The sequence below is a fragment of the Salmo trutta genome, chromosome 30 (assembly GCF_901001165.1).
Source record: "Salmo trutta chromosome 30, fSalTru1.1, whole genome shotgun sequence".
In the NCBI taxonomy this organism is placed as follows: Eukaryota; Metazoa; Chordata; class Actinopteri; order Salmoniformes; family Salmonidae; genus Salmo; species Salmo trutta.
The window spans coordinates 43092651-43107937 of NC_042986.1; the positions used below are offsets into that span (position 1 = coordinate 43092651).

At 51.3% G+C, this 15287-nt stretch overlaps 1 protein-coding gene across 5 annotated transcripts in view; it reads left to right on the forward strand.

Moving 5' to 3' along the window:
• LOC115168733 (host cell factor 1) overlaps positions 1-15287 on the forward strand; it is a 54249-nt gene that overhangs the window by 20285 nt on the left and 18677 nt on the right. For 4 of the 5 annotated variants that reach the window (XM_029724270.1, XM_029724271.1, XM_029724272.1 and 1 more), the window contains 6 exons: positions 2267-2405; positions 2591-2721; positions 5292-6567; positions 12222-12373; positions 14393-14578; positions 14691-14886. In XM_029724270.1, the coding sequence (XP_029580130.1) occupies positions 2267-2405; positions 2591-2721; positions 5292-6567; positions 12222-12373; positions 14393-14578; positions 14691-14886 (2080 nt within the window). The remainder of the gene's footprint in view (positions 1-2266; positions 2406-2590; positions 2722-5291; positions 6568-12221; positions 12374-14392; positions 14579-14690; positions 14887-15287) is intronic. The other variant, XM_029724273.1, reaches the window with a different exon arrangement.

Genomic DNA, 15287 nt, shown 5'->3' on the forward strand with positions numbered 1-15287 from the left:
GTGTGTGTGTGTGTGTGTGTGTGTGTGTGTGTGTGTGTGTGTGTGTGTGTGTGTGTGTGTGTGTGTGTGTGTGTGTGTGTGCGCGCGTGTGTGTGGACCAGTGACGACAAATCTCAATGTAATCGATTTTAAATTCGAGCTGCAGCACAACAAGATGTTGGGAAAGTCAAAGGGTTATATAGCCTACTTTCTGAAGGCACTGTAATCTCATTAAATATACACATATTTGCATATCAATGCATTTTTCCGGACACTGGATGAAGTCAGCCTAAATATTTTGGTTTCATTTTGTTTATACACTCCGGGACCGGACTTGTCCAGAGCAAATTGTGGATAAACTCCTTTTTTTTTTTTTTTTTTCCTCCCATCTTTCTATCTGTAAAATACTCGATGATAAAATGTACAACATATCAACAATTCCCGCTGAGTAAGTCTGTAAAATATATCAAAGGATAACCACACAGACTCTTCTAAAGCTGAGAAAAATGATTTGGCGTGTGGGAAGAGTCTGAAATGTCAGTTAACCCTTTCCCTACAATTTCCGCGGCGCAGCGGAAATCCTAATTAACATTTAATAAAATGATCCCCATTAAAAATCCGTCTTGTTTTTCAGCTTGTTTTTTTGTTTCATGGGCTGCGTCTCAATTCGCCGATTTATTTATTTATTTATTTTTTTGTGATTTTTTTTTATCATCATTCTGCATCTGCAGAACCAAAACGTCTGAACGGTTTGGCCCTACAAAAACTATTAGGATCCCTCTGTGGAAAAATTAGACTCTCACGAACACGCTGGTTTTGCGCTACGACCCCCCCCCCCCCCCCCACAAACGACACAGGACGATATAATTTCTGTCTGTAGTGTCCCAACCGTCTGGGCTGCACATTAATGTGACCCCTCTGTGAAAAGGTGAGACTCTCACAAACACGTACATGTTGGTTGTTCTAGGATGCCCACGAGACTCATCTGAAGGTCCCCGGTACCAGATGGGGGGGAATAAATGAATGGAAGATTTAGTTTAGTGCCTAAAATAAGGGGTTAAATTATCCTTGATATGACCATTTTATAACAATTCCATATGTTCGCTTAGTAGAACCCCTTCGACTCTAAGAGGGTTAGACTAATACACTGAATTTAGACGCCCAAATGCCTATTTAGACCCAGTCACTAACGCTTCAAAGGAAGTTACAAACTGCACTACAGTATATTTAGTAACACTATGTAATGGGCTTTTAAATGTGAGCTTTTTGAAATGATTTGATTTTAAAGTGGATAGATATCATAAGGTGAATGCACCAATTTGTAAGTCGCTCTGGTTAAGAGCGTCTGCTAAATGACTTAAATGTAAAATGCATTCAAATGTTGATGATAAACTAAAGAAAATATAACAATATATACTTGTTATATTGTGGACACTTTATTTGTTCCACATTTGTTTTTCCATCCAGCACCTGAATTATTGTCCATTGGTTAGAATGGATATTTGCCTTTTGCCTTTCCCAACAACCCCAGACACACACACACACACACACACACACACACACACACACACACACACACACACACACACACACACACACACACACACTGAGAGGCATAGAGTCAGCCATAATGCAGAACCCTGGATTGAGAGCAATTGTGGTTATTTTTATTTATTAAGGATTTTTATTAGTTCCTGCCAAGGCAGCAGCTACTCTTCCTGGGGTTTATTATGGATCCCCATTAGTTCCTGCCAAGGCAGCAGCTACTCTTCCTGGGGGTTTATTATGGATCCCCATTAGTTCCTGCCAAGGCAGCAGCTACTCTTCCTGGGGTTTATTATGGATCCCCATTAGTTCCTGCCAAGGCAGCAGCTACTCTTCCTGGGGGTTTATTATGGATCCCCATTAGTTCCTGCCAAGGCAGCAGCTACTCTTCCTGGGGGTTTATTATGGATCCCCATTAGTTCCTACCAAGGCAGCAGCTACTCTTCCTGGGGTGCAGCAACATTAAGGCAGTTATACAATTAAAAATATGACATTTATTTTCATATAACACTTAAGAGCTCAAGGGAATAACTTTCTGTATATTTCCTATTTTGCGCGTGTATACATTCTCTGTTTCTACAGCCCAGAACTATTTTACTGTATATAAGACCTCTGTTATTATTATTATGTCTCCACCAGGTGGTGCTGAAGGTTGCCCCCGGACAGCCCAGAACTATTTTACTGTATATAAGACCTCTATGTATCTAACAGGCTGTTGTTATTATTATTATGTCTCCACCAGGTGGTGCTGAAGGGTGCCCCCGGACAGCCCGGAACAATTTTACGGACCGTCCCCATGGGAGGTGTACGTCTCGTCTCCCCGGTAACGGTTTCCGGCGTCAAACCTAACGTCACCACCCTGGTCGTCAAGGGAACCACAGGTAAGGAGCTCCGGTGATTAATCACATCTTTGCTAGTCATGTCTAGTTATGCTACTAAATATGATTTAGTTAGTGACACATTGAATCATCAACGGTCACTGTCACGCTTTAGCTTGTGCCGTTTTGTAGCGTCAGTACCAATGGCCGTCAATCAATTCACAAATCAATGTTCTCCCTCTGAACAGGTGTGACTACGTTGGTGACTGGCACAGTGTCAACCAGCCTGGCAGGAGGAAGTGTTGCCACTGCTGCTCCTATCACCACCTTGGGCACCATGACGACCCTGCCTGGACAGGTCACCGTCTCCACAGCACAGGTACACTTTATGTAGGATGACGTAGGATGCGTTTACACAGGTAGCCCAATTCTGATCTTTTACCCAATTATTGGCAAAAGAGCTGATCTAATTGGTCAAGAGTCCAATTAGTGAATAAAAAGATCAGAATTGCAGCCTTAGTGTCTTATCTACCACAGTTGCTATGTCAGTCCAGTTTGGTACGGGTGCATACTGTCGTCATTAATACTTGGAATGGATTGACTCCCATTTAAATTTGCTGCTAAGCTTTTCCTGGTGGCATACACCTGAGAGACGCCGAGCTGACGTCGATACGTCCAGAGAGACGCCGAGCTGACGTCGATACGTCCAGAGAGACGCCGAGCTGACGTCGATACGTCCAGAGAGACGCCGAGCTGACGTCGATACGTCCAGAGAGACGCCGAGCTGACGTCGATACGTCCAGAGAGACGCCGAGCTGACGTCGATACGTCCCGAGAGACGCCGAGCTGACGTCGATACGTCCCGAGAGACGCCGAGCTGACGTCGATACGTCCAGAGAGACGCCGAGCTGACGTCGATACGTCCCGAGAGACGCCGAGCTGACGTCGATACGTCCCGAGAGACGCCGAGCTGACGTCGATACGTCCCGAGAGACGCCGAGCTGACGTCGATACGTCCCGAGAGACGCCGAGCTGACGTCGATACGTCCCGAGAGACGCCGAGCTGACGTCGATACGTCCCGAGAGACGCCGAGCTGACGTCGATACGTCCCGAGAGACGCCGAGCTGACGTCGATACGTCCCGAGAGACGCCGAGCTGACGTCGATACGTCCCGAGAGACGCCGAGCTGACGTCGATACGTCCCGAGAGACGCCGAGCTGACGTCGATACGTCCCGAGAGACGCCGAGCTGACGTCGATACGTCCCGAGAGACCCCGAGCTGACGTCGATACGTCTGACGTCGATACGTCCCGAGAGACGCCGAGCTGACGTCGATACGTCCCGAGAGACGCCGAGCTGACGTCGATACGTCTGACGCCGAGCTGACATCGATACGTCTGACGCCGAGCTGACATCGATACGTCTGACGCCGAGCTGACGTCTTGAGAGACGTCGAGCTGACGTCGATACGTCTGACGTCGATACGTCCCGAGAGACCCCGAGCTGACGTCGATACGTCCCGAGAGACCCCGAGCTGACGTCGATACGTCCCGAGAGACCCCGAGCTGACGTCGATACGTCCCGGGAGACCCCGAGCTGACGTCGATACGTCCCGGGAGACCCCGAGCTGAAGTTGATACATCCTGAGAGACGCCGAGCTGACGTCGATACGTCCTGGGAGACGCAGAGCTGACGTCGATACGTCCTGAGAGACCCCGAGCTGACGTCGATACGTCTGACGTCGATACGTCCTGAGAGACGCCGAGCTGACGTCGATACGTCTGACGCCGAGCTGACGTCTTGAGAGACGTCGAGCTGACGTCGATACGTCTGACGTCGATACGTCCCGAGAGACGCCGAGCTGACGTCGATACGTCTGACGTCGATACGTCCCGAGAGACGCCGAGCTGACGTCGATACGTCCCGAGAGACCCCGAGCTGACGTCGATACGTCCCGAGAGACCCCGAGCTGACGTCGATACGTCCCGAGAGACCCCGAGCTGACGTCGATACGTCCCGAGAGACCCCGAGCTGACGTCGATACGTCCCGAGAGACCCCGAGCTGACGTTGATACGTCTGACGTCGATACGTCCCGAGAGACGCCGAGCTGACGTCGATACGTCCAGAGAGACCCCGAGCTGACGTTGATACGTCTGACGTCGATACGTCCCGAGAGACGCCGAGCTGACGTCGATACGTCTGACGCCGAGCTGACGTTGATACGTCTGACGTCGATACGTCCCGAGAGACGCCGAGCTGACGTCGATACGTCCAGAGAGACCCCGAGCTGACGTTGATACGTCTGACGTCGATACGTCCCGAGAGACGCCGAGCTGACGTCGATACGTCTGACGCCGAGCTGACGTCGATACGTCTGACGCCGAGCTGACGTTGATACGTCTGACTTCGAGCTGACATCGATACGTCTGACGCCGAGCTGACGTCTTGAGAGACGTCGAGCTGACGTCGATACGTCTGACGTCGATACGTCCCGAGAGACCCCGAGCTGACGTCGATACGTCCCGAGAGACCCCGAGCTGACGTCGATACGTCCCGAGAGACCCCGAGCTGACGTCGATACGTCCCGGGAGACCCCGAGCTGACGTCGATACGTCCCGGGAGACCCCGAGCTGACGTCGATACGTCCCGGGAGACCCCGAGCTGACGTCGATACGTCCCGGGAGACCCCGAGCTGACGTCGATACGTCCCGGGAGACCCCGAGCTGACGTCGATACGTCCCGAGAGACGCCGAGCTGACGTCGATACGTCCCGAGAGACATTGCAGTGCTTCTGTAGCAATTTTCTTTCTGTTCCGACTTGCCACCATGAAAACATAACACTCGGAATGATTGAATTCCATTTTATATCATTTTTTTTCTTAATTTTATTGGCTAGATTGAATTGTATTAAGTTGTTTTATTGACCTCTTGTGTCTCTGTCCTCCAGGCAGGAGGCCAGGCCACCCAAGTGACCTTAATCACTACCCCTAGCGGTGTAGAGGCTCAGCCTGTCCATGACCTTCCTGTCTCCATCTTGTCCTCCCCCACCTCCGCCGACCCCTCCTCCACTCAGCCCGAGGCAGGCGACCCAGGAACCGTGACCCTGGTCTGCTCAAACCCACCCTGCGAGACCCACGAGACCGGCACTACCAATACCGCTACAACGGCCTCCGCTAACATGACTGGTAATGGTGAGGTAGAGAGGATGTGTACAAACCCGCCGTGTGAAACTCACGAGACTGGCACCACCAATACTCAAACGACGGCGTCCTCCAACATGGGCCAGGTACAGCAAGTGTGCACCAACCCGCCGTCAGAGACTCACGATACAGGTACCACCAACACCCAGACTACCGCCAGCTGTAACATGGGATCCAACCAGCAACAACAAGGCTCTTGCGTAAGCGACAACAACACCAGCGGGTCTGATCCCCCGTCCTCTCCGTGCCCCTCCGGAGCCGGAGCCGTCTCCCCTTCGTCTGTGTCTGGTACCAGCTCTGTGCCCGGGGTGCTACGACCGGAGACTCTGAGAACGGGGACCACCTACACCTCGACCACCGCACGCTCTAACATGGGTTCTGACAAGATGGGCATGACGCTTAGCTCCTCGTCCTCAGATAACCAGAGCAAGTCATCCAGCGGTGGAGGAGGAGGAGGAGGATGCCCCCTCACCTCTCCTGTCTGCTCCAGTCCACCTTGTGAAACACACGAGACTGGCACTACCACTATGTCAACGCAGGCGAACTCCAGTATGGGCAGCGGGCAGACTACAGGGACAGTGCAAAAGGTGTGTTCCAATCCGCCGTGTGAAACACACGAAACGGACACCACCAACACCCCGTCTCAGACTACGTCCAACCTGGCGGGGACGGGAACAGGGACAGGGACGGTCCAGAGAGTTTGTTCCAACCCGCCGTGTGAAACACACGAGACCGGGACGACCAACACCCCGTCTCAGACTACGTCCAACCTGGCAGGGACGGGGACAGGGACGACCAACACCCCGTCTCAGACTACGTCCAACCTGACAGGGACAGCGACAGGGACGGTCCAGAGAGTTTGTTCCAATCCGCCGTGTGAAACACACGAGACCGGGACGACCAACACCCCGTCTCAGACTACGTCCAACCTGACAGGGACAGCGACAGGGACGGTCCAGAGAGTTTGTTCCAATCCGCCGTGTGAAACACATGAAACAGGGACGACCAACACAGCTACCACAGGTAGGTCCTACTGTTATCTATCCACTGAGCATATGACTGTGTCTGTTAACCCGTCGCTTTCTTCAAGTTGACAGATTCCGGTTCGTACGGTCAGGGTTCGTACAGGTATGAAAAATCCTGGAAAAGTCATTGTATTTGAATTTTGTATTTTTTTTTCTTCTCCCAGGCTTGGAAAAGTTTTGGAAAATTATCAAATCGGAAAAGTCATGGAAATTAATTTAATGTAGTTCTTGTTAATGTCATTTATTTAGGCACAGTTTTTTAAATATTTTATTAATCAAATAAAAATCAACATACTATTGGTCATGTAGTGTGTATGTGGACAGATGCTCGTCCAACTTCTCATTCCAAAATCATGGGCATTAACAGCTATAACAGCCTCCACTCTTCTGGGAAGGCTTTCCACTAGATGTTGGAACATTGCTGATGGGACTTGCTTCTATTCAGCCAACTGACTCACAGTCGGTGTTCCAATTCATCCAAAAGGTGTTCGATGGGGTTGAGGTCAGGGCTCTGTGCAGGCCAGTCAAGTTCTTCCACACCGATCTCGTCAAACCATTTCTGTATGGACCTCGCTTTGTGCACGGGGGCATTGTCATGCTGAAACAAGAAAGGGCCTTCCCCAAACTGTTGCCACAAAGTTGGAAGCACAGAATCGTCTAGAACGTCATTGTATGCTGTAGCGTTAAGATTTCCCTTCACAGGAACTAAGGGGCCTAACCCGAACCATGAAAAAAAGCAGCCCCAGACCATTATTCCTCCTCCACCAAACTTTACAGTTGGCACTATGCATTGGAGCAGATCGTGTTCTCCTGACATCCGCCAAACCAAGATTTGTCCGTCGGCCTGCCAGATGGTGAAGCGTGATTCATCACTCTAGAGAACGCGTTTCCACTGCTCCAGATTCCGATGGCCGCGAGCTTTACACCACTCCAGCCGACGCTTGGCATTGCCCATGGTGATCTTAGGCTTGTGTGCGGCTGCTCGCCCATGGAAACCCATTTCATGAAGCTACCAACAAGCAGTTATTGTGCTGATGTTGGTTCCAGGGGCAATTTGGGACTCAGTATGGAGTGTTGTAACCGAGGACAGACGAATTTACGCGCTTCTGCACTCAGTGGTCCCGTTCTGTGAGCTTGTGTGGACTACCACTTCGCAGCTGAGCCGTTGTTGCTTCTAGATGTTTCCACTTCACAATAACAACGCTGTAGGGCTGACCCCAATTAGTCGATTGTTTGGTCGTTAGGCTGTTAATCGACTGAGATTGTTTTAGTGGAGCAGTAACACAAACATACAGTACCAGTCCAGGTTGGGGACACCTACTCATTCAAGCATTTTTTTCTTTATTTTTACTATTTTCTACATTGTAGAATAATAATGAAGACATCAAAACTATGAAATAACATTTACATTTACATTCACGTCATTTAGCAGACGCTCTTATCCAGAGCGACTTACAAATTGGTGCATTCACCTTATTATATCCAGTGGAACAACCACTTTACAATAGTACATCTATATCTTTTAGGGGGGGGGGGTAGAAGGATTACTTTATCCTATCCCAGGTATTCCTTAAAGAGGTGTCTACGGAAGGTGGTGATTGACTCCGCTGTCCTGGCGTCGTGAGGGAGCTTGTTCCACCATTGGGGTGCCAGAGCAGCGAACAGTTTTGACTGGGCTGAGCGGGAACTGTGCTTCCCCAGAGGTGGATGAACGCAGTGCCCTTGTTTGGGTGTAGGGCATGATCAGAGCCTGAAGTTACGGAGGTGCCGTTCCCCTCACAGCTCCGTAGGCAAGCACCATGGTCTTGTAGCAGATGCGAGCTTCAACTGGAAGCCAGTGGAGTGTGCGGAGGAGCGGGGTGACGTGAGAGAACTTGGGAAGGTTGAACACCAGACGGGCTGCGGCGTTCTGGATGAGTTGTAGGGGTTTAATGGCGCATGCAGGGAGCCCCGCCAACAGGGAGTTGCAGTAATCCAGACGGGAGATGACAAGTGCCTGGATTAGGATTTGCGCCGCTTCCTGTGTAAGGCAGGGTCGTACTCTGCGAATGTTGTATAGCATGATCCTACAGGATCGGGTCACCGCCTTGATGTTAGCGGAGAACGACAGGGTGTTGTCCAGGGTCACGCCGAGGCTCTTAGCACTCTGGGAGGAGGACACAATGGAGTTGTCCACCGTGATGGCGAGATCATGGAACGGGCAGTCCTTCCCCGGGAGGAAGAGCAGCTCCGTCTTGCCGAGGTTCAGCTTGAGGTGGTGATCCGTCATCCACACTGATATGTCTGCCAGACATGCAGAGATGCGATTCGCCACCTGGTTATCAGAAGGGGGAAAGGAGAAGATTAATTGTGTGTCGTCTGCATAGCAATGATAGGAGAGACCATGTGAGGATATGACAGAGCCAATTGACTTGGTGTATAGCGAGAATAGGAGAGGGCCTAGAACAGAGCCCTGGGGGACACCAGCGGTGAGAGCACGTGGTGTGGAGACGGATTCTCGCAACAGTATCAAAGGCAGCAGATAGGTCTAGAAGGATGAGAGCAGAGGAGAGAGAGTTAGCTTTAGCAGTGCGGAGAGCCTCCGTGACACAGAGAAGAGCGGTCTCAGTTGAATGACCAGTCTTGAAACCTTACTGATTTGGATCAAGAAGGTCATTCTGAGAGAGATAGCAGGAGAGCTGGCCAAGGACGGCACGTTCAAGAGTTTTGGAGAGAAAAGAAAGAAGGGATACTGGTCTGTAGTTGTTGACATCGGAGGGATCGAGTGTAGGTTTTTTCAGAAGGGGTGCAACTCTCGCTCTCTTGAAGAGGGAAGGGACGTAGCCAGCGGTCAAGGATGAGTTGATGAGCGAGGTGAGGTAAGGGAGAAGGTCTCCGGAAATGGTCTGGAGAAGAGAGGAGGGGATAGGGTCAAGCGGGCAGGTTGTTGGGCAGCCGGCCGTCACAAGACGCAAGATTTCATCTGGAGAGAGAGGGGAGAAAGAGGTCAAAGCATAGGGTAGGACAATGTGAGCACGACCAGCGGTGTCGTTTGACTTAACAAACGAGGATCGGATGTCGTCGACCTTCTTTTCAAAATGGTTGACGAAGTCATCCGCAGAGAGGGAGGGGGGGGGATTCAGGAGGGAGGAGAAGGTGGCAAAGAGCTTCCTAGGGTTAGAGGCAGATGCTTGGAAGTTAGTGGTAGAAAGTGGCTTTAGCAGCAGAAACGGAGGAGGAAAATGTAGAGAGGAGGGAGTGAAAAGATGCCAGGTCCGCAGGTAGGCTAGTTTTCCTCCATTTCCGCACGCCTGCCCGGAGCCCTGTTCTGTGAGCTCGCAAAGAGTCGTCAAGCCACGGAGCAGGAGGGGAGGACCGAGCCGGTCGGGAGGATAGGGGACATAGAGAGTCAAAGGATGCAGAAAGGGAGGAGAGGAGGCAGAATCAGGAGATTGGTTGGAGAAGGTTTGAGCAGAGGGAAGAGATGATAGGATGGAAGAGGAGAGAGTAGCAGGAGAGAGAGAGAGCGAAGGTTGCGACGGCGCAATACCATCCGAGTAGGGGCAGAGTGAGCAGTGTTGGAGGAGAGCGAGAGGGAAAAGGATACAAGGTAGTGGTCGGAGACTTGGAGGGGAGTTGCAGTGAGATTAGTAGAAGAACAGCATCTAGTAAAGATGAGGTCAAGCGTATTGCCTGCCTTGGGAGTAGGGGGGGGATGGTGAGAGGGTGAGGTCAAAAGAGGAGAGGAGTGGAAAGAAGGAGGCAGAGAGGAATGAGTCAAAGGTAGACGTAGGGAGGTTAAAGTCACCCAGAACTGTGAGGGGTGAGCCATCCTCAGGAAAGGAACTTATCAAGGCGTCAAGCTCATTGATGAACTCTCCAAGGGAACCTGGAGGGCGATAAATGGTAAGGATGTTAAGCTTGAATGGGCTAGTTATTGTGACAGCATGGAATTCAAAGGAGGAGATAGACAGATGGGTCAGGGGAGAAAGAGAGAATGAGGATTCCAGTCCCGCCACCCCGCTGACCAGATGCTCTCGGGGTGTGCGAGAACACGTGGCAGACGAGGAGAGAGCAGTAGGAGTAGCAGTGTTTTCTGTGGTAATTGTTGTATTCAGCATTTCACTGTAAGGTCTACTACACCTGTTGTATTCAGCATTTCACTGTGAGGTCTACTACACCTGTTGTATTCAGCATTTCACTGTAAGGTCTACTACACCTGTTGTATTCAGCATTTCACTGTAAGGTCTACTACACCTGTTGTATTCAGCATTTCACTTTGAGGTCTACTACACCTGTTGTATTCAGCATTTCACTGTAAGGTCTACTACACCTGTTGTATTCAGCATTTCACTGTGAGGTCTACTACACCTGTTTTTATTCAGCATTTCACTGTGAGGTCTACTACACCTGTTGTATTCAGCATTTCACTGTGAGGTCTACTACACCTGTTGTATTCAGCATTTCACTGTGAGGTCTACTACACCTGTTGTATTCAGCATTTCACTGTGAGGTCTACTACACCTGTTGTATTCAGCATTTCACTGTGAGGTCTACTACACCTGTTGTATTCAGCATTTCACTGTGAGGTCTACTACACCTGTTGTATTCAGCATTTCACTGTAAGGTCCATGGGATCAGAGAGCAGCCTCCGTGTCGATACCACACTCCTTATTGTTTTTGTATACGTACTTCGAGACGCTGCCAATTGTTTCTCATGGAAAAGTCATGAAATTCCATCTTTTGAAAATGTGTATAAACTCTTACATGTATAATCTCATTGCTGCTGCTCATAGTTTTTTAGGAAAGATTTTTCCAGACACAGATTGAGTCTGGTCCTAGACTGCGAAGATGAATCTCCGTAAGGAATAGAATAGGTTTAATTTGGGTCCGGGAAGTTGTCCCTTATGCTGTGTTTTACACAGGCAGCCCATGTTTTTTAAATCTTTTGCTCAATTATTGTCAACGGATCTGATTGGTCAACACCTGTGTGTTAGTCCTACTGTTGGGGGGACCGTTTTAGTCCTACTGTTGGGGGGGGACCGTTTTAGTCCTACTGTTGGGGGGGGACCGTTTTAGTCCTACTGTTGGGGGGGGACCGTTTTAGTCCTACTGTTGGGGGGGGGGGGCGTTTTAGTCCTACTGTTGGGGGGGGGCCGTTTTAGTCCTACTGTTGGGGGGACCGTTTTAGTCCTACTGTTGGGGGGGACCGTTTTAGTCCTACTGTTGGGGGGGACCGTTTTAGTCCTACTGTTGGGGGGACCGTTTTAGTCCCACTGTTGGGGGGGGACCGTTTTAGTCCCACTGTTGGGGGGGGGGACCGTTTTAGTCCTACTGTTGGGGGGGGACCGTTTTAGTCCTACTGTTGGGGGGGGGACCGTTTTAGTCCTACTGTTGGGGGGGGACCGTTTTAGTCCTACTGTTGGGGGGGGACCGTTTTAGTCCTACTGTTGGGGGGGGGGACCGTTTTAGTCCTACTGTTGGGGGGGGGGACCGTTTTAGTCCTACTGTTGGGGGGGGGGACCGTTTTAGTCCTACTGTTGGGGGGACCGCTTTAGTCCTACTGTTGGGAGGGGGGACCGTTTTAGTCCTACTGTTGGGGGGACCGTTTTAGTCCTACTGTTGGGGGGACCGTTTTTATTCATAATGTTGGGACGTCTCTCCTCCCTCCAGCTCAGCCTGGTGACTCGACACAAGGAGACAATGGAACTACAGAGGCTCCCTCGTCGTCCTCGGCAACCACCGAGACCAGCGCATCGACGACATCTGGCAGAGCCGTCACCACGGTTACTCAGTCCACGCCCACACCTGGGCCCTGCGTACCTGTAAGGACATTATTACACCTAGGCTTTCATACGGTCAACTCTTTTAGGGGCTTGTGGTTACTGTACTTGTCCTTTGGGTGTTAGGGCATCTCTGGTTTGAGCCCCACAGCCGTTCTCTGCACTATAGACTGTTAAAGACATTTATTTTGGACATTATGGTGGGTAGCAGCAACACGGGTTAACTATTAAACTGGTTAAATCAAGGTTTTATCTATTTAATCAAACTTTAAACCAAGCTTTTAATTAATCTAAAAATAATTTAAACGTTATTGGTGCAAACCACCCAGTAAGTTTAGAGAATTTGACGAATCATCCCTTTTCTTTTTTTTTTTTACTTCATCGCTGACTCCTCTCACTCTCGCTCTCTCCTTCTCTCACTCGCTCTCCTCCTCTCTTGCTCTCCTTCTTGCTCTCTTGCTCTCTTGCTCTCCTCTCTTGCTCTCCTCTCTTGCTCTCCTCTCTTGCTCTCCTCTTGCTCTCTTGCTCTCCTTCTTGCTCTCCTTCTTGCTCTCCTCTTGCTCTCTTGCTCTCCTTCTCTCTTGCTCTCCTTCTCTCTTGCTCTCCTTCTCTCTTGCTCTCCTCTCTTGCTCTCCTTCTTGCTCTCCTTCTTGCTCTCCTCTTGCTCTCCTCTTGCTCTCTTGCTCTCCTTCTCTCTTGCTCTCCTCTCTTGCTCTTCTCTCTTGCTCTCCTCTCTTGCTCTCCTTGCTCGCTCTCCTTCTCTCTTGCTCTCCTTCTTGCTCTCCTTGCTCTCCTCTTGCTCTCTTGCTCTCCTTCTTGCTCTCTTGCTCTCCTCTTGCTCTCTTGCTCTCCTTCTCTCTTGCTCTCCTCTCTTGCTCTCCTCTCTTGCTCTCCTTCTTGCTCTCCTCTTGCTCTCTTGCTCTCCTTCTCTCTGGCTCTCCTTCTTGCTCTCCTTCTTGCTCTCCTTGCTCTCTTGCTCTCCTCTCTTGCTCTCCTCTCTTGCTCTCCTTGCTCGCTCTCCTTCTCTCTTGCTCTCCTTCTTGCTCTCCTTCTTGCTCTCCTTCTTGCTCTCCTCTTGCTCTCTTGCTCTCCTTCTCTCTGGCTCTCCTTCTTGCTCTCCTTCTTGCTCTCCTTCTTGCTCTCCTCTTGCTCTCTTGCTCTCCTCTCTTGCTCTCCTTCTTGCTCTCCTTCTTGCTCTCCTCTTGCTCTCTTGCTCTCCTTCTCTCTGGCTCTCCTTCTTGCTCTCCTTCTTGCTCTCCTCTTGCTCTCTTGCTCTCCTTCTCTCTTGCTCTCCTCTCTTGCTCTCCTTCTTGCTCTCCTCTTGCTCTCTTGCTCTCCTTCTCTCTGGCTCTCCTCTTGCTCTCCTTCTCTCGCTCGCTCTCTCTGGCTCTCCTCGCTCGCTCTCCTTCTGTCTGGCTCTCCTTGCTCGCTCTCCTTCTGTCTGGCTCTCCTTCTCTCTGGCTCTCCTTGCTCGCTCTCCTTATCTCTGGCTCTCCTCTCTTGCTCTCCTCTTGCTCTCCTTCTCTCTCTGGCTCTCCTTGCTCGCTCTCCTTCTCTCTGGCTCTCCTTCTCTCTTGCTCTCCTCTTGCTCTCCTCTCTCTTGCTCTCTTCTGGCTCTCCTCTCTCTCGCTTTCCTTCTGGCTCTCCTTCTCTCTTGCTCTCCTCTTGCTCTCCTCTCTCTCGCTTTCCTTCTCGCTCTCCTCTCTCTCGCTTTCCTTCTCGCTCTCCTCTCTCTCGCTTTCCTTCTCGCTCTCCTCTCTCTCGCTTTCCTTCTCGCTCTCCTCTCTCTTGCTCTCCTCTTGCTCTCCTCTCTCTCGCTTTCCTTCTGGCTCTCCTTCTCTCTTGCTCTCCTCTCGCTCTCCTCTCTCTCGCTTTCCTTCTCGCTCTCCTCTCTCTTGCTCTCCTCTTGCTCTCCTCTCTCTCGCTTTCCTTCTGGCTCTCCTTCTCTCTCGCTCTCCTTCTCTCTGGCTCTCCTTCTCTCTCGCTCTCCTTGCTCGCTCTCTTGCTCTCTGCTTCCCGCTCTGCTTCTCCCCTTGCCTCTTTCTCTTCTATATCCTCCAGGAGATCTCATCAATGTCTGGGTCGTCTGAGGCAGTGGCATCGGGGGCTGAAGAGGAAGAGGAGGCCATGCAGACCGACTCTCTCCCAGAGGGCACGGTGAGGGTCGTGACCCTGGAGGAGGCTGCAGCAGCTGGGATACATGTCCATGTGGAGGGCATGGAAGAACAGAACCAGGGGGAGCAGGAGGTACAATTAATTTCTGAGCAAACTAGTTGTTTTGTTGTCAAGATGTGTGAATATATTGAATTGTCCTCAACAAATTCCCCCTCCCCTTCTCTGCATCCTGTTGTTGTCTTAGGGCCTGCCTGCGGAGCTGATGTCTGAAGGTGGCTCGGGGGGCCAGCAGACCCTGATGGTGACGGGTTTAACCCCCGAGGAGCTGGCTGTTACCGCTGCTGCCGAGGAGGCAGCACAACACGCTGCTGCTGAGGAGGCTAACGCCCAGGCCAAGGCCATACAGGCTGTCCTGCAGGCCGCACAGCACGCTGTCATGAGTGAGTAGACAGACGGGCGGGCGGAAGGGTGGGCAGAGAGCCAGACAGCCAGCCAGCCAGACAGAGAGTGAGCCAGACAGACCCTGGCCATACAGGCTGTCATGAGGAAGTAGAGAAAGACAGACTGACTAGGTCCTACCGCTCCACTAGGGCGCTACCACTCCACTAGGTCCTACCGCTCCACTAGGGGCCTACCGCTCCACTAGGGTCCTACCGCTCCAATAGGGTCCTACCGCTCCACTAGGGTCCTACCGCTCCACTAGGGGCCTACCGCTCCACTAGGGCCCCACCGCTCCACTAGGCCCTACCGCTCCACTAGGCCCTACCGCTCCACTAGGTCCTACCGCTCCACTAGGTCCTACCGCTCCACTAGGTCCTACCGCTCCACTAGGGCCCCACCG